The sequence below is a fragment of the Batrachochytrium dendrobatidis genome, assembly GCF_000203795.2.
Source record: "Batrachochytrium dendrobatidis JAM81 unplaced genomic scaffold BATDEscaffold_3, whole genome shotgun sequence".
Lineage (NCBI taxonomy): Eukaryota > Fungi > Chytridiomycota > Chytridiomycetes > Rhizophydiales > Batrachochytrium > Batrachochytrium dendrobatidis.
Window position 1 is genome coordinate 644378 of NW_006281101.1, and position 18767 is coordinate 663144.

Genomic DNA, 18767 nt, shown 5'->3' on the forward strand with positions numbered 1-18767 from the left:
GCTCCACAACTCAAAGCGTCATTTGCCATAATATGTGGTTTGGAAAAACTATTCTTGGATTGATTTTCCTGAAAACATTGATCGTTGCCGCAACTCGGTACATCGATCTTTTGTAGTTTTTGATTTTTGGGCTGTATTGATAAAAGATTGAGAGTTTTATGCTGAAGGCACTCACCAAGCACTTGATCCTCAAAATCCATCACGTACTTGTCAATTAAATACTGGCGTAGGTTTTCAGCGATCATTCCAATAGTAGGATCGAAGAAAAAAACGATTGTATGAAGCAGTCCCTAGCTCAAACACAAGCAACATCATGTCAATAGTTAATTTAAACAGAAACGTGATGTTGGGATAGATATTTGAAACTCACTTGCCCAGCAACCATAACTTGTCCAAGATAAAACAAATGGCCCGTATCATTCAATAAAAATCCAACCAAGCTCAGTGATTGAGATATTAGAGGAACCAAAGCGTACCATGACAACCGCTTGATAGTTTTTTTTAGCTGATGATACAACACTATTTGGTGGCTGGTTATATGCTGCTGCGAGATTTGCTTGCTCATTTTTGTCCAAAGAATAGTTGTGGTAATAGCAGAGAACATAATTGTAATAAACACCCATCCATACCATATCCAACTGGTAATAATGCAAGTCATGGTCAAGGAAATGAGTCAACGATCTAGATTATACAGGCATGTAAAATAGTGCAATATTTTGTAGCTTAAATTACCTCATTTCAAGCATCTGGCGAAAATTGGACCAATCGCTAGGAAATTCAAATATGCATTCATATTCTTTCAATCTCAATTGCCCTAGATAATCCAGAGTTGGACCAATGCAATTAATTGTCAGTTATGCTAAACTATTCCTGAGCACCCGCATGTCCCAACAACCAAGTATCAAACAAATGAGTACAGATATGGTACCTTGAGTAGCTTTGATGGATACAATTGTGAGCGGGATAACGGTTGTGACAATATAATACCACTTTTCACACCACAGCGTATTTTGTAGACGAACAAGAAATACAATGTGTAGATTGAATGCCACCATTACTGCAAGTAACATCTATAAGTTATATATTACAAATTGAATTAGTTGATTTATAGTATATCGATGTTTGGATATATTAAAAATGGATTGGTCATATTTCATGTGTGATGATAGTTTTTAGCCACATTAATACTTGAGATTACTTACCGAGCAAAGACCAAAAAACAGGTTCATATAAATGGACGCAAGGCACATGAATTCCAACTTTAATTTTCAAGAGTATGTAATACAGTACAGGTCAGTCATATATGCCAAAAAGTGGTTAGTCAACTCTTGATTTTATTGTATAATTGAGTGCATACGAATTTGATTATTAGACTTGCCTTTTGACCAAGTAGTAAGTAGTTTGAGATACTGTAAAAAAGATCAGCAATGGATATAGCTAAAGCTAATCGAAGCGAAACACGGTTGACACTATATGTTCATTTGATATGCATTTCAGCAAAAAAGTACAATCGAATTATACCAAATTTAAACTTTCAGTACTGAGATTGGATTGAAATTTACATAACCTCATCAAAAAGTGAGATGATAAGATTAATGCGAATTGGCCATATTCAAGGTTGCATACATTGAGTCTCAGCGGGTTGTGCATTCGTAGCAAATATTATTGGCACAAGTAGAGTTGACAACTTATTTTGTTTGGTAGATTAAGCAATAAAACATATTAGTATAAAGCACTACGTACATGGCAGGTATCTTTAAACGAAGCGTAGTGTAGACTATAATTACGCCTACTGAGCCAACAATAGATATGGCGTCAATAATATAAGTGATGTAGCAATACCATCTAATTGTAAGGATCGGTAAAACTGATAATCTGCTGTATTGCCACATGTCAACCTAGTTTGTATCCCAGAGTGGATCCTTTGGATAGCAGATTACTGGATATTTTACGACTTATTGTTGTACCAGGGAAAAGTCGAATCGCGCTGATAAATAGCAATCTAACCGAGTTTTAGTTGTATTCGCTTAATAGAACACTAAATAAAAATATCAAAGTACATAATAAACAGTCTTATGGAATGATGGGCGCCATTACGTTTACTGGATAATACCTTGTCCTTTGAACTCATTAGCACAGTTGACTGGTTATTTCCTCTGCGCTCATTTTTGTATAGAAAACTGGACCAATATCCATATCATAGTTGTAGTAAATCCCACATTTGCTCAATCTCTAATTTGTCTTTTCTACAAGTAAACACTGGGTGATTGGCATGTAAACAACAGTTAGATTCTTGATGTGCGATCATTGTTTTCTTGGACTAAAGCACACATGTAAGTTTGGTATACAATAGATGAGTTTTTTTGACGATATCAAAACAGTCCAACCAATATATAGATTGACATTGATGAATCTGGCGATCGTACAATGTATGATTATGCCAAATGAGAATAAATGGATAGTCTCAGTTCCAAACCATAGTTTGATTGCATTATATGGCGGTCGTTGTGTTTATTGAAGAAGCAGTCAATTTGTAGTAAAAATACGCAACGAATACTATTTATTCCAAAACAAAATAGTGACTGCAGAACAGTATTTCATTTTACATGAACACGGTTGTAATATCTTTTGAATCGAACAGTTTATTTGGCTGATCTAAATGCATTCCAAGCAAGGTAATTCAATATACAAACTGGAATGCTTTATTCACTACATCTTTAAACGATGCTCAGTATCAATCTTTGTTATCAACACCACTCATCATATCAGTGAAAAAACTTTAAAACATACGGTTCATGGATAGACAACAACATAATCGAGTGTTATTTCATTCAAACAGCAGTTTTTAGTTCAAGCAAAGCACCTTGTAGTTGGAAATGCAAATTTCCTTGCCGCCATAGCCAATGTCTATTGATTTAAATTACAAAAACCAACCATGAGTGAGCAACCAAAGGTATCAGAAGAATTCAGAGACAATGCATAGATAATACTTACAGCATCCGTTGTGGTTTCCAGTAGCAGCTTTGCCAATCTGAACACCACCTTCGTAAAAGGCTTGGGCAACAAAAATGGGCTGACCATTAGCTTCACGACCACCATCAACCAGACCACGATGGCTTGCAGGGTTCAATGGGCCAGAAGCGTCATTCCAGCGAATAGCACGCATATCACCACAGAGAATCTCATAAGTAGGAATATTGCTGATCTCCTTTCCACCATACGAGATGGAGCAGCCCTTGGACCAGGAACGAATCATCTTGCCAACATGGATCGAGTTTTCGTGCCAGGTGCGAGTAATGTAGATGGGTGAACCGTCACGTTCATTGCCACCCTGTATAGCATTCTGAGGAATGCTAGAACCCTCGGTCAAAACCCAAGCTACAGGAGGCACAGGCTGGCCAGAGCCAAGAGCCTGCATGTAGTGCTGACCTCGAGTACGGGCCTCACTCTCCCAAGCAGAACGAGAGGCATGTTCAGACTTGTTCTGTTTGTGCTGACCAACACCATAAGCCACAGCCCCAGCCAAGCCAGCAATACCAAGAATACCGCCAGCAGCAATTCCACCCAACTACATGTCAACAATTCAATAATGAAGCACAAATGTCAGTACTATGCCACTTCTATCAAGGGTATTTTTGGCCCTAAATTACTCAGCCACTTTGTAAGGTGGAACACGCTTTAGCACAGATCTACAGAATCAATGGCAAAACCCTGGATGTGCCAGATTGATTACAGCAGCCATTACATACCTCAAGGTTGGACATTCCCTGCATACTCTGGGGAAGCATAGAGGCAATACCAGACTTTTCAGAATCTTGAGTTTTCTCGTAGGAGGATTGCTGTTGATAGGCAGATTGCTGTTGATAGGCAGATTGCTGCTGGTAAGTAGATTGCTGCTGGTAAGTAGATTGCTGGTTCATACCCCCAACACCGCCAGGGGTCTGCATGTAAGCTGGCTGGCTCTGGTTCTGACCATACATGGCACCGGTAGCAGGTGGATTGTAATTCTGAGAAGGATTGATACTACCATACTGGTTATTGTTACCATATCTGTCATTGTCGTTGTTCTGATGGTGTTGACCCTCTTGTTGATGGCCGTGGTGTCCATGATGACCATGGTGCTCTTTCCAGAGAGAGGGGGCAGATTCAGGGTTCCAGTCAGACTGGGAACGATGCTCTTGAACAACCTCATAATGACGACCTTGGTACTCGACAACCTGGCCAACGTCATACTGGCGGCTGCAGTCCCATGGTTGATTGAAGCTCATTGTTGGAAGATAGTAAAAGTGGTTATAAAGATATGCAGGATAAAGATTGCAAACAGAAGGGAAAGTGAGCCGACAATCAGATCTGCATTTAACCGTTTCCAACCGCGGTTCTTGTTTCAAAGTGTGATCTTTGACATAATTTCAACCCTGATCCATCATTTGTAGATTACATTACTCAATCTCATATACGACTATATTGACCGAGTTTATACTCACTGATTGGATCCATATTCAAGGTTGTCCCAATCTTGATGGTTTTGGTTACCAGTTTGTTGGTGCTGATCGCGAACAAACATATCTCCTCTTTACATTGCATAAGCTTACTTTTCTGATAGAAAGTGCCAAGTGTGGCCTTGGACTGTCTGATATGGCCTATTGTCATTGTGGAGAAAATTACCATGAATATAATGTCTCGACTACTAAATTCTTGGATTTTACCGCGAATTTATTGTCTTGGCATACCAACCAGCCTACATGCTTGATGAATAAATTACTGTTTTCAATTGATTATTTGTAATTGATGGTCTATGTTGGTCATTTCTTTCCATTCTTGGATGTATATTTTAGTGTTTTTGACAGTGAAATTTGCCTGAGGATCAGTAAATTCGAGTATTGAGCTCAAGACGAACAAAGCAATTCATTGATACTATTCAACATGTACTACTTCACTAGCACAGGTGAGTTTTTAAAAGGGTTTGTGTTTATTGATGTATTTAGAAATATATTGTTTAATCAGCAGTTTCTATCTATTGCCTGACCGTCAACCGATCAGCAACTAATCCACCTGCCAAAATTTACATGGGAAAGGACAAGTACGAAAGTAAGTATCCTTGTTTTTTGTAAAGTACAGTAGCAGTTGATTGGCTCGATTTTTCTATTAATACTGGTTTATTTTTATAGATGAAGAACTAATCAAATATGGATGGGAAACCGATGTATGGTATGTCTAAACGACCTTTTGCTGCGTCTTTGCTTGAACAATCAAGTTGATGCATCATTTCAGTGCATTCGAGTTTACACCATACTATTGCAGAGTACTTATAACATTTTAATATTTTTTAGGTTTCATGTGGATAAGCTCAGCTCAGCCCATATTTACTTGCGACTCGAAAAAGATCAATCTTGGGATGCAATTCCTGAAGCGCTTCTTACAGATTTGGCACAGCTTACCAAAGCCAACAGTATAGAAGGTAGATTTTACTGCTCTCTACTTACAACTAAATACTAGTTTTATTTTACCAATCTAACTCTTAAACCAAATCAGGTAACAAAAAAGACAATCTGACCATTATTTACACGCCATGGAGCAATCTGAAAAAGACACCTGGCATGGAAACCGGACAAGTCACATTCCACAAAAACAATGTGGTTAAGCGGGTGCATATTGAAAAGCGAGTCAACGAAATTGTCAATCGTTTAAACAAAACTAGAGTGGAAACGTACCCAGAATTAGCAGAGGAGAAGATTCAACACCAGCGCGATATTCGAGCTGCTGGGAAACAAACCGAGCAGAAAATTGTATGTCCTATCCTAAACTATTTATATGATTGATATTTCTCTTATGAAATTGATATTTTTATCAACTAACCGCTTTTTTGTAATCGCTAGAAACTGGAGCATAAACTATACATCAAGGAGAAGCGTAAAGAAAAGGAAATGTTTGATTACGGACTGGTAATCAAAGAGGATCATATGTATTCCAACAAATCTGCCGCGGGAGGCCGATCTGTGCAAGAAATTGAAGATGACTTTATGTAAACGTTTACTTTGCTATTATAATCTTATGCTTTTACAAAAAAGTGAGTTGAAACCCAACTATTAGGCCGAGGCAATAACTGATGCATATAGTCTAGCATGGATTATTGGCTATCATAAAGATGTGACTGTAATACTGTTTTGAATGTCACTGTCCAATAATTGGACCTATGATAATAGCATTTCAAACTGTGGGCTTGGCTGGGAATTTTCCTTTAGATTCAAATGCAATCTAAAAAACCATTTGGTGGAGATGAAGGCAATACTGGCAGAGTATTAGTGCTGGCTTTAATCTCGTGATTTGGGTTGTTTTTTTTGCTTTTATTAGAATGCTATTTGCTTGACATTCAATTTTTGAAGTGATACCAAGCAAGGCTGTCTGAGAGTTTAAATACACAACCGATACCTCCATCTGTGCAAGTGGTTAGAGAGCAGTGGCTGGAGTTTCTTCATTTGATTGTTACTTTATGATTTGTGGTGGTTTATCCAATTTATTTGGTCCCTGTTTAGGTCCTCAACAAGACATCAGCATAATCCAACGATCTGCTCCACCTCCAGCTCCTATAATTGCAACTATTTATACACCGCCGGTTCAGCAATCCAAACAATCTAGTTATATATCCACAGCTCCTGATAAGAAAATGAATCCAATAATATCCGCCTATGCTGCAGCTTCTGGTCCAGGAATCGACTACTCTTTATGCGGACCACCTCCAGTAACTTGGGTCGGCACTATTGGAAACTCTATTCCTGCAAATGCTATCCCTGGCGGAAACGAAAAAGACGGACTTCCTCTGTATATTGCAAGAGGCTGGATAGATGTAAGTTATTCGTAGCTCAACGACCTATACTGTATTCTCTAGGCAAAATTACATTATTGCGATTCACTGCCATCTGCAAAAACCTATTCTACTCTTGCTCAATCAATAGCACTGGATCCCTATTACAGTTTATAATTGTTTTTTATCCATTCGAATATTCTCAGCCGCCAGAATAGATTCAGCACATACAGACTTTTTTCTACAAGCCTACATGGCTGGTAGAGTTGGGACCTTGATGACTAGAACACTTGCATCGCTTACTTTCCTTCCGATAGTCTAATTTTTTTTTAAATTTTGTAAGCTTGAAATCTAATCGTTTTCAATATATTGAATGCAATTAATCGTGAATTAGAGAGGACTACATGTAGGCAAAGCAAGTGGACTATGGTGGGACGGAGCACGCATTCCTTACAAGGGCAAAGAGCGTATCATTCGTGACTATGAGATCCTTGTTGGCAGTCAGTCGGCTGTACAATGGATTGATGCCAATGGAGCATTTAACCCAAATTGCGTTGGCTCATTGGTATTAGAAGGCGGCCACGAGGCTAACCACGAAACCCTGTATATTGCTCGTGCAGACATCAATGGTGGAAAGCATATCGGCAAGTGTGGACTGCATTTAAAAGCTGCACATATTCCCTATTCTGGATTTGAGCAACTTGAAAAAAAGTATCAGGTTTTAACTTTGATTAGGATGTAGTAACCATCTTGTGAGACTATAATAGGATAAATAAAGACTTTATGTATTATACTGCTGTAGATTGCGACAGTGCATGCTGTGCCTGAAATACAGTTGCATTCATGTAAAACGGAATACTTTTTTGTATCTTGCATTGGCTGCTTTTTGTTTCAGAATAAATCATGGTTAAATACTCGTTATGCTTTCCTACTAGACATGAACTGCCTTGTCAATGGATATTTTCAATGCATGCAATGGCTCAACAGACCATTATTAAATTATTATCAGATTCAAGAATGAGCAATATGCAGCTTTACTTTGCAACATTGCTGTTTAAAAGTTGATGTGCCATGTTGAATGAGTGAATTTGTCAGAGTTTAGTGGACACAAATGCTAGTAAATGTGATGCGAATCATTCCATGAAACTGGCTGTTTATTATGTATGTTGACATCTGTTTAGTTCATTCCACATGAATATGACTGCAATAACGAGATACAGTCACGTGAAGTGCATACAAACAGATTTCGTTTTACAAAGCCAAATTGAAACTTTTTTTCTTCCAGATTTAATTTTAACCAGCAAATTGAATTCGACCCAAAATTGAATACTCTGGCATTCTAGTCTCAAGTTTTTATCCAAATATAAAGAATGGTACATCTAGACAACAGAAAATCTATTAAACGACAGAAGCAGCCTACTGTTCAGTCCGATCACGATGAAGACATGGACGAATTTTCTGACGATCCACAAGAATTCGAACTAGATAACGTCGCAGATGAATATCCTACTGAAGATGCTGAAGATGAATCTACATACAAAGACTATGATGAAAAAAAAGAAAAGACTTCTGAGGAGATGGAAAAGAATCGACTGGCACGCACTGAACAAAAAGCTTTGACCAAGGATCGCAAAATGCAGCGATCCCATGCCCCTATGATTACTGAGGCTAAAGCTATTTGGGAAGAGTTAAGACAAAAAAGACTCAAAAAGCAGGAAAGAAGAGAATTGATGAACCGCATGATGTTGCTAGTTTCTGGAAAAGCCAAGGATGTAAGTTTGAGTTTTGTGGGCAACTATTCGCATACCCGCTGTTATTGGAGTCTGCCATTTTCAAGAGTTTTTTGATTTCAAGTACTCACCTTATGATCCATGTTTTAAACTTGGTAATGACTCGAACCATAGATTATTTTCAAACACGATGCTAGTCGTATCATTCAGTGCTGTCTAAAATACGGTACGCCTACTCAACGTGATCAAATTGCAAAAGAACTATCTGGCCATTATGCCCAACTTAGTCAGAGCCAGTACGGAAGATTCATTGTGTCTAAAATCCTCAACTACTGCAGTCAAGAGTATCGCAGCGCCGTGATCAAGGAGTTTTACGGAAAAGTTAGAAAGCTCATTCGACACAAGGAAGCGTCGTTGATTCTGGACGAGGCTTACTCGCAGTTTGCTAATTCTGCTCAACGAGCAGCTTTGATGGAAGAGTTTTATGGGCCAGAGTACGCTGTGTTTAAATCTGTGAGTTTGCAATATATAGAATGACCAATTGTGGTGACAGCCTTGAAATACATTTAAACAGATAAACTAATCTATTATTTTTAGTTGGATGGATCTAGAACATTACAATCACTTCTTGAAACTGAACCAGACAAAAAGCCAACTATTTTGCGCCATTTACGCCAAGCATTGGATTCCGTTTTACAAAAGGGGTCATTTAATCTTGCAAAAACTCCTATTTTGCATCGAGCAATCTACGAATACATTAGTCTTGCCGACATAAAGGTGGCCAAGGACATGATTGAGCTACTCAAGGATCATCTTGTACACATTTTGCACACACGCGATGGTGCTCGCATTGCCCAGTACTGTATTCTCCATGCTACGCCAAAAGATCGTAAAAGTATTATCAAGTCATTCAAAGGCTTTGTTCACGCCATTGCTCAAGAGCAATATGGGCATACTGTGCTTCTTTCCTGCTTTGAATGTATTGACGACACAGTTATTGTCAGCAAGAGTTTGATTGCTGAGCTTCTTAGTCCATCTTCGTCATCCCATGCACCAGGCACGGAAAAAACTGCTTCGGGCATTGCAACTTCTGCAGCAGGTGCTGCAGCATCCATTAGTGAGCTCTTGCGTAACAAGTATGCCAGCAGGGTAATTCTATTTATCCTTGATGGCCGTAACAAAAAGTATCAGCCAGCCTATATCATTCAAGAACTATCCAGTATGGACTCTATCCGTACGCAAACGACTAAAAAGGACGATGCTACGCGCCAACAGCAGCTATTGGCTGCATCTGCTCCATTGATTGTTCAAGCTGTTGCAGCTCATGCCAACGAGCTGCTGCGTGATCGTACTGGCGGACAAGTAATTGTTGAAACTCTATACAAGCTGCATATTGATGTTTCGTCAGTGACAAATGCCATTTTGAAATTGGTTCCCGAAAATCTGGATCCACAGGGTATTCGGCACTCTACTAAAACTATTTTTTCCGATGATAATGAAAAAGATGCAGAACAAGCTGAGTCTGCTGATCAGACTATGGACAATCTTACAGAAAACAACCTTGAATCGACTGCTTCAGATCAAGAAAAGTCGACTAAACTCTTCAATGCTGTCTCAAAGCTCAAATCGGAACACGATGCTGCCAATCTTCAAGCACAAGGTTTAGATATGGATTCTTCGCTTTTTGTCAATCGTGCATCAACATGGACACTTAAGCAACTGGTAGGTAGATTCCAAGCAGGTGCATCTACTCGTGTAGCCTTGGTCGACGCTAATGCTGACTCCAAGTCGGCTACAAATAGTACTTTAGCTTGGCAACCTGAATTTGCATCATCGCTATTTGATCTTGTTGCTCCACACTTTCCTACTTGGTTGGAATATTGTGCCAAAGATCCCAGTTCCAGATCTGGTACTGCATTGATTTTTGTTGCTATGTTTGAAACCGCACGCGAAGCTGACAAAAGCTTGACAGTATCAAAGGATCTGATAAAGCGCATGAAAAAATCTGCAACAAAGGTGAACTTCAACACTCTGAAATTGACCATTAAAAGCGCAAAGGATGCTAAAAGTACTGAGAATGCCAAAAGTGTGCCTTTAAAAAAGACTTCAAAGAGAAAAATTGGTAATAGCGAAGGCAGTGAAACAAAAACTGCCGAGCCATCTATGTTTGCCATCGAGACTCTTATTTCTTATCTGAGTTAGCTTTATACAAGATTATAGTAGTTGAGATTGAGATTTTATTGTGCAAGTTTATATTGGAATCAATATTGCTTAAATAAACCAAGTTTTTTCAAGTCAAACATGAACAAACTATGCATTAATGAAATGGCTGGCAAAAAACTTCAAAATTACATTTAAATGCACTAGAAAAACTCATAGCATAGTAAAAGTATAGAATGGGCATTTCTACAGATCCACCAAGTGGCTGCTTGTTTTATTTTAAAACAAAATTAAGGTCTAATAATATTAATTGCATCTGAAATGGCAGACTGATACCTTTCATCCATAATCTCAGTGTGTCCACTTGCACTAAGAGTATCCACAAGACTGATTAGAGCATGTTCATCCTTTTTAGCTGATTCAGAATCAGTAGTATGATACTTGCTAATCACAATTGGCTCCTCTTGAAACGCATCATTCAACTTGGCAGCTGCAATAGTATTTTGTATAGATCCTTTTTGCCTAAAAGAGCTGCGGAGCGTGTATTTCTGTACAAGCTCTGTCGGTTTCAAAATAGAGTCAAGTACTATATCTAGTGTTTTTAGCTTTGGCTGGATGCTATGTGGTTTCATTACAGATACATATAGGCGATCAAGAGCTTCGTGTAAAGCAAGCCGACCTTCTATCAGATTAGATAAAAGCAGCAGGTGACATAAATCGATATTGATCATGCCTTTTTCCACTGCCATGTCAAAGAAACCACGCACCTCAGCGGTCTGCGCACCTGTTCGGATGGCGATTCGCATCATATTGGCCAAAATACGACTGTCAGGTAAAATACCCCTTTCGCGCATCATTGTAAAAAAATCAAGGCATTTGTCGTAACAGTCATGCATGCCGTGCAGCGAAATCATTACAGCAAATGTATTGCGATCAGGCGATAAGTTAGTATCCTGAATCTGTTCAAACAGATTTAGCACAGTTTGCATGTGCCCTTGAAATCCATATGCAGAAATCAGCAAGTTGTAGGTCGTGACAGTTCGACTGATTCCCATTTTATCAATAGTGTCAAAAATATCTTGGGCTTGGGATAGCATGCCTGCACGACCATATGCACCAAGAACCGTATTATAAGACACCACGTTTGGCTGCACACCTCGCTTGATCATTTCATCCAACATTGCAAAAGCGTTTTCATGATCGCCTTGTTTTGCAAATAGGTCGATAATAATGTTAAATGTAGCTGTATCTGGTCCACATTGATCATTACGTTCAGCAGAAGAGCCGGCATCGTTTGTCATCTCTTGAAAGATTTGATGTGCTTTTTGGAATTGTCCAGACACCACACACCCGTGGATGATATTATTATATGTGACTGTACTTGGTAAGAATTCTTTTTCTTGCATAAACACGAGCACTTTTATCATCTCTGCAAACTTTCCATTTTTGGCCAGTCCAGAAATAATGTGATTGAAAATACGGATGTTCAAAGGAATGTCTGATTGAAGTGCACGATCCAACACTTCCAAGCTAGATACTGTCTGTCCAGATTTCGAGTAGGCATCAATGAGAGTAACAAACGACTGTATATCGAGTTTTGCAATACCTTCTTCAGCACATTTTTTCATCAAGGCTTGAACCATGTCAACCCTGCCCAACGAAGCATAGCACTGAAGCATGAGATTGACTGAAGCGATACTGATACCAATACCCTGACTCAGCATGTACTCCCAGATTAATTCAGCCGAATCAGTTTGTTGTAGCTTGACATGACAATTCAATAGTGAAAAAAATATGGCAGGTGGAAGGACAGAGATACCGCCATATCGAACGACATCAGCATCTGCGCGTTCCAGTATAGCTTGCATCAACAGATCCAATTCGCTTACAATTTTAGGATTCGGCTTTTTTTGCTGATAAGATACAACAAGTCGAAATAGATTCAACATCTCATCAAGCGAAAGGGCATTGACTTGATCAAATTCGACGAGTTTACGATATTGCTCGAGAGCAGTGATATAATTTGCATCCACTAATGCACGGATAAGAACACCGCAGATGCGCTGGATATTGAGTGGAATATGAGCAGGTCGCATATAAGCAGACGGTGTAAATTCATTAAGTTTTACTCTAGGCTTGCGAGGAATAAGTTTGTCTTGGGATTGATGGTGTTGAAGTGTTGCTTGAGCTGCTTGAGTTGCCTTGATGCTGATCGATTTTGCATTCCAAGTGGCTTTCACTGCGTGAAATGAAGTACATCGAAATACGGTTAAATGAAAAGAGGTTTGGTTGTATAGTATATGCGATACAGACCTATTTGCTGCTATTAAACTAGTGGCCATGACTAAATGTAATTTGCTGTTGCTGCGTAGTTGACAAAATAGATTTACAAAAACAAAAAATATTCGAGATTGATTTCCATCAAAAATTCAAGTTTCTGGCGTTTTGAATTTTCAAGATGACACTGATCTACAAATAGTAAGCCTAAAATAAACAGTCTTACCGATAGATTGTATGTTGACTAGACATGTTTTACTCAACTTTTTGTCGTCTCGCATTATATTCAAAAGTATATCACGTGATATCACTTGGTTTTTATTCTAAATGGAAACCGTAGTTTCTGTTTAAAGATCAGTCAAGGATTTGACATTCTCTTGGCCAAAGCAGTTACTACTCCTTGCCATATGCCTTTATTATATGTTACTACACCATTTTCACGGCCTTTTTTGTCCTCTGGGATTAAAAGCTTGCGTGGAATAACAAGTCTTCGAACCACCAAAAGCTTTATGCATACACAACCAACTCCATCATCTGCGTCAGTAAACACCGATGAAATAAATAAATTCAATCGTACTGCAGCTGAATGGTGGGATCCTAATGGTCAATATAAACTTTTGCACAAGATGAACCCTGTACGAGTCAAATACGTGAGAGATATGCTGGTGGCTCATAATGCTGTCACTTCTGAATCCACTCTAGCGCTTCCATTTGCTGGCATGAGGCTGCTAGATATAGGCTGCGGAGGTGGTTTTCTTTCCGAGGTATAATTGATTATAAACAACATATTTTAACCCTGTTGATCATCCGCTGAATTTATGTATATTATTAGGCTCTAGCTCGATTAGGTGCACAAGTCGTTGGTGCCGATGCTTCTGGAGAAAATATCAATGTTGCTACGGCACACTATGCGTTGGATAGACTGCTGAAAAAAGGACCTGGATCTATCGATTATCGCCACACTACTGCAGGTTTGTACTTTTAAACAGTTAGACTATTTTTAGATCTATATTTAACTTAACTCGAGTAATTACGTTAAAAAATTAAATTGGTTGATGTTCAGAAAAGCTTGCTCAGCAAGGCGAGCAGTTTGATGCAGTCGTGGCGCTTGAAATTCTTGAGCATGTAAATGATCCAAAATCCTTTGTACGCACATGCACGCAGCTAGTCAAGGTAGAATATGGTTGAATCTAATCTATACTTGCTGAAGAAAATCTCAAGGTAAAAACACCATCAATAACACTATTCTGTCACTTTAGCCCGACGGGTTAATGTTTTATTCTACAATTAATCGTACCCCAGCATCGTATATATTCACAATATTGCTAGCAGAACATTTCTTGAAATGGGTGCCAGTTGGGACCCACTCGCATGACAAGTATATTGCACCAGAAGAGCTTGAGATGTATTTACGTGCTGCACAAAGTAGTATGTTGAATACTTCTGGAATTGGATACAATTTGCTAACTAAAACATGGTCGTTGCTTGATGAAACTCGGCCCTGTGGATTGGACATGAACTATATCATGGCAGCACGTAAATCCATTCTATAAAAATATACAATTGTATTCACGTAAAATGGAACACTAAATAAAGATGCCAAGGTGCATAATCAGCCAATCTCATGGATTGATCATTCACGCCAAATTTATTAGACAGCATTGTGTCCTGAACTCATTAAAGTTGACTGGGGTTCATCTGTGCCCATTCTTGGATAAAAACAGCTAAACGAATGTTCATACCTCTGTTCCAGTAAATCCCACACCTGTTCAATCTCCAACTCTCATTCCATCCAACCCAAACATTACAATGTTGGGTGATTGGTATGGAAACAACTCTCGCATTCCTGAAATGTATAATCTTAAACTAGAACGTACGAGTTTTTAAACACAACAGAGTTTGGCAGTATCAGACAATCAAGCACAATATCTGGATCGCAATATATGAATCTGGTGATTGTACAATGTATGAGTACCAAATGAGGAGAAGAGCAGATCTAAAACTATAGTCTGATTTTGAGTATCATATAATGAACGTTGTGTTGATTGAATTGTCAATGCCTATTAAAGCCAATTTTTAGTAAAAAAGTAACGAATATTCAACCATTGTCATCCCAAAGCAAAAGTGGTGCTGCAAGATAGTGTTTCATTTTACGTGAACACAGCTATAAAATGGGTGATTTGTTCAATTTGTATTCAATCAGATCTATTGTAAAAATGGGTTTTTGGATTGACTAATACTATATAGTCATGAATGGTGAATCTGTAACATAATCACAGGTGTACATATTCAAGTATTTGAACAGCTCCAATGCAGTCATGCACAACTGACAAGTGCCAGTAAATCTGATTGTATTAGCTTTTAATCAATATAATTGTTGAATTCGCCAAAATGAACTGTTTGAATCTTGCGACAAAACTCCGAGTTTTTCTTCACACGAACCAGCAGATTTCATATCTCGGCAACTCTCCAGTGTCAATACTCACACAGAGTATTGTTGTCCCTGAGGGAGACGGTCTGTCGTTTCTGGTCTAGGGTTTGCTTACAAGACAGTATTGAGTCTGATTTTACTATTGGAAAACTCATTTTCTGCTCTGTTGTAGATGGAGAAATACTTTATAAAGATCAACCTTTATTGTTTCTTGAGACTTGCCATTGGCAGGGTTGTATGAATAACTACTAATTATAAACTCAAAAAGCAACACTACTACTATGAACCAGCATTTGGCTGAGGCTTTCCTTGTGCTGTACGCAAGTTTTGTTTCTAAACTAAATACTGGTTTATAGTGACGTTTTTTGAGCCTGTAACTAATGGTTGTTGTATGACCAACCGATGAAGAGTCATAAAAGAGACACAAGAGGCAGATGCTCAGAAAGTGTTTTCTTACCCATAATAGAATGCAGTGAGTTTGTCAATAGGAGTAGAGTCAAACAGGTGCAGCGGCTGTCTTGTAAGCAGATATCAAGTCGGCGATAACAGATCCTATCACTCAAACACAGCAATGTTGTGTTTGAATATTGACACTGGAGAGTTGCCGAGATATGAAATCTGCTGGTTCGTAAAGAAATTCGACTCGGATTTGTTACGAGATCCACATTAGCAGGCTATTTTGATGGAGTCGACAGTTATATTGATGATTGATTAAAAGCTAATACAATCAGATTTACTGGCACTTGTCAGTTGTGCATGACTGTATTGGAGCTGTTTAAATACTTGAATGTGTATGCTTGCAATGCAACTCAAGATCGTGAAACACCGTTTGCAGTGTAATGTCTACTAAGGTCAAACCCTATCAGCTCCACAATGTCTATCATATTTTAATAAAAACACTATGTTTTGATGAATTGTTATATCTCGCAACGCCTTTCAAGAGTTAATTCTGCCACGCAAGTCTTGAAATCAGAAAGTCGAGCAATATCTTGTGTGGTAGCATTTTCAGGTGGAGCAGTATTGTATCATCAGAACATCGTACTAGTTGACAGACAAGATTTTGATGACAATGATTTACAATTTGATACGCTTTTGGGCAAAAGTAGTATAGATAGGGTACCGGATGATACCAATTTTCTTGATCAATGATTACCAGTGAATTATGTCCGAAGTTGCCAAAAATAGCAAGTTATCAGAGATGAGCAATCAAGGTCAAAAACAATGGTATAGAACACTGGATAGCTTATAAGTTTGAACTATCAGGAGTTTTCAGTGCCAGACTCACACCAACGCTTTATATAATACATTTTTGATGAATGTATATAAAGCTATCGCAAGTACGGTAACAAAGAATACCAATAGTTTTCATTGAATTATCAACTTAATTTCAATTATTTCTTCATTACTTGTATTAAACAGTAAGAATGAGATTAACGTCACACTTTGACTTGATGATGAAAACACGCAATGTCCAATATGCTTTTCTACAGTAATCACACGATTAATTCAATGCTTCAACGCAACTCACTTTGTCTGTTTGACATGCTCCAAGAAATGTCAACGAAAAGGTTATTGTGCTCAGTTTAAAACCACACGATCGTTCCACAATAAGCTCCTTGAGAAAACCATTAAACAACAAATGATAGCAATTACGAGGTTGATATAACACACTTGACCAACGATACCACACAAACTGACATAACGTATTAGCTTCCTGATCAAAGTGTTTGGCAGATATACAACTATTTCGATAAAACAAAATGAATCAAATATGTTGAAGCCAACCATTCCCATTGAAGTTATTGACTTGCTGTTTTATCCAAGAACTAATTCCAAAGAAAGAGAGCAGGATGGAATCGATCGATTCTTCCAACAACTACTGGATACAACAGTGACATTGAAGATGAATAGTTTACATGATAATTTCTTTCACATCATCTGAATTAGAATCAACATCGCTCATAACAATTCTGTACAACTTTTCCTGTAATGATTGCTGTTTTTCGATGACTCTTGGCAGCATCTTTATGTTTGCAAAGATTCGATAACCCATCATTTCTAGATTAACCTTCGCATTGTCACAAGTTGGATAATGCTTTTTGAAAAAAACAACTAACCCATAATGTAGTGAATAAATGGTATCGTTTGTTTCATAGCAACTATCGCTTATCATTTCTTTAATCCTTTTATAGTGATTTATGTTGATGCCGCATAATAGACTGGTATTGTTTTCCAAAGACAATATTCTGCCTTTTAATAGTTTCGATGGATTAACCTCGATTGGGTTTTCTAGTCTAAACATGGAATCTGGAACATCATCTAACACAACCGCTTCTTCATTTCCAACGTAATTATACGCTACTTTCAACAGCGAATTATTGACACGCTTTTCAACAACTTGATAGATATGATTATTTCTTGGATCGAGATAAATTGTGTCCATTAGTAAATTGTTGATGTACTTTGATCTCGGATTTGAGCAAGGTAAATTCAACATGTTGTTTAAATCTAGTCTAGAAAATAAAAGATGCAATATTCAATCACAGCCACTATCATAGATAGTTGATAAGTTTAATCCAAGATAAAATTGAATATTTAATTTCTTTTCAAATGATAAACAAGTTCATCAGAAATGTCAAACATATTGGAAGAAACCCAAATTCATTTGAATGGAAATGCAGTGTTGATTAAAGGAAATGACAGCACAGTTGGTCTGTACAAGGTTCTTTTTGAAGTAAATGGTATTGAGAGATATCGATTTGCTATTAAATACAAGACAAAAGAGAAAACTAGTACAAACAATTGATTAGTTCAATTACAAATCTGGATGTCGGGCGGGCTAGAAAGGTTAAACTAAGATTCAAAAGCACATTCAAGGGATCTTCAGTGGAATGGACGATGCTAAAGCCTATCACCAACTTTTACAGCTACAAAACAAACAGAAAGAGAGCTGGACAAGAACAACGGTCGTTTTCACAATATCATATCAAGAAATATTCATTCTGACCAAAATCAAAACCAATTCATTGGTCGAGACACTTGTTTACAACTTTAGATGAATTGAAGTTTACCATCAAAGAGAATCACAAAAAGCAAGCATTAAGATACTGGTTCGATATTCAATTCGGATATGTGCTGAGGAACATTGAAACTGATGATAGAGTTCAGTTTTATTCCTCTGATAATACCTGCTTTAATATCAATGATTCACCACTAGTTAATTCCACTATTGATACGGTACTAAACCAATTGGATGGTGATGATATACTGGAAAAATTGAAGTGTTCAAACTCCAAATGGAGTATTGAAAATATCTACGAATATGTACTTTTAACAACACCCATTCCAGAGGTATCAATAGGCGCAT

At 38.0% G+C, this 18767-nt stretch overlaps 8 protein-coding genes across 8 annotated transcripts; 4 read left to right on the forward strand and 4 right to left on the reverse strand.

The window, feature by feature from the left end:
- Window positions 1–48: 48 nt before the first annotated feature.
- On the reverse strand, window positions 49–1229 carry BATDEDRAFT_87132 (uncharacterized protein; the record flags this gene model as incomplete). Its single annotated transcript, XM_006677577.1, has 6 exons — window positions 49–131; window positions 176–290; window positions 477–681; window positions 733–814; window positions 929–1070; window positions 1203–1229. The coding sequence occupies 6 exons, from the start codon at window positions 1227–1229 to the stop codon at window positions 49–51; spliced, it is 654 nt and encodes a 217-aa protein (XP_006677640.1).
- A 1565-nt stretch (window positions 1230–2794) lies between these two features.
- On the reverse strand, window positions 2795–4308 carry BATDEDRAFT_34578 (uncharacterized protein). Its single transcript, XM_006677344.1, has 3 exons — window positions 3750–4308; window positions 2995–3568; window positions 2795–2907 (listed from the first exon to the last, which is right to left on the reverse strand). The coding sequence occupies exons 1-3, from the start codon at window positions 4266–4268 to the stop codon at window positions 2846–2848; spliced, it is 1155 nt and encodes a 384-aa protein (XP_006677407.1). The 5' UTR covers window positions 4269–4308; the 3' UTR covers window positions 2795–2845.
- A 615-nt stretch (window positions 4309–4923) lies between these two features.
- On the forward strand, window positions 4924–6026 carry BATDEDRAFT_87245 (uncharacterized protein; the record flags this gene model as incomplete). Its single annotated transcript, XM_006677464.1, has 6 exons — window positions 4924–4945; window positions 5041–5088; window positions 5169–5208; window positions 5331–5458; window positions 5533–5786; window positions 5877–6026. The coding sequence occupies 6 exons, from the start codon at window positions 4924–4926 to the stop codon at window positions 6024–6026; spliced, it is 642 nt and encodes a 213-aa protein (XP_006677527.1).
- Window positions 6027–6418: 392 nt separating this feature from the next.
- On the forward strand, window positions 6419–7595 carry BATDEDRAFT_86838 (uncharacterized protein). The gene is made up of 2 exons (XM_006677465.1): window positions 6419–6844; window positions 7197–7595. The coding sequence occupies exons 1-2, from the start codon at window positions 6491–6493 to the stop codon at window positions 7542–7544; spliced, it is 702 nt and encodes a 233-aa protein (XP_006677528.1). The 5' UTR covers window positions 6419–6490; the 3' UTR covers window positions 7545–7595.
- Window positions 7596–8172: 577 nt separating this feature from the next.
- On the forward strand, window positions 8173–10734 carry BATDEDRAFT_23402 (uncharacterized protein; the record flags this gene model as incomplete). Its single annotated transcript, XM_006677208.1, has 3 exons — window positions 8173–8574; window positions 8707–9045; window positions 9130–10734. 3 exons carry the CDS (start codon window positions 8173–8175, stop codon window positions 10732–10734), a joined length of 2346 nt encoding a protein of 781 aa, XP_006677271.1.
- An 836-nt stretch (window positions 10735–11570) lies between these two features.
- On the reverse strand, window positions 11571–12560 carry BATDEDRAFT_10309 (uncharacterized protein; the record flags this gene model as incomplete). Its single annotated transcript, XM_006677103.1, has 2 exons — window positions 11571–11941; window positions 12074–12560. Coding segments are annotated over 2 exons (858 nt in total), but the record flags the coding sequence as incomplete, so codon positions are not given.
- Window positions 12561–13478: 918 nt separating this feature from the next.
- On the forward strand, window positions 13479–14522 carry BATDEDRAFT_9853 (hexaprenyldihydroxybenzoate methyltransferase; the record flags this gene model as incomplete). The annotated part of the gene is made up of 4 exons (XM_006677051.1): window positions 13479–13733; window positions 13802–13940; window positions 14033–14142; window positions 14229–14522. 4 exons carry the CDS (start codon window positions 13479–13481, stop codon window positions 14520–14522), a joined length of 798 nt encoding a protein of 265 aa, XP_006677114.1.
- A 1952-nt stretch (window positions 14523–16474) lies between these two features.
- BATDEDRAFT_23405 (uncharacterized protein) lies at window positions 16475–17843 on the reverse strand (the record flags this gene model as incomplete). The annotated part of the gene is made up of 3 exons (XM_006677209.1): window positions 16475–16537; window positions 16929–17142; window positions 17317–17843. The coding sequence occupies 3 exons, from the start codon at window positions 17841–17843 to the stop codon at window positions 16475–16477; spliced, it is 804 nt and encodes a 267-aa protein (XP_006677272.1).
- Between the last annotated feature and the right edge of the window lie 924 nt (window positions 17844–18767).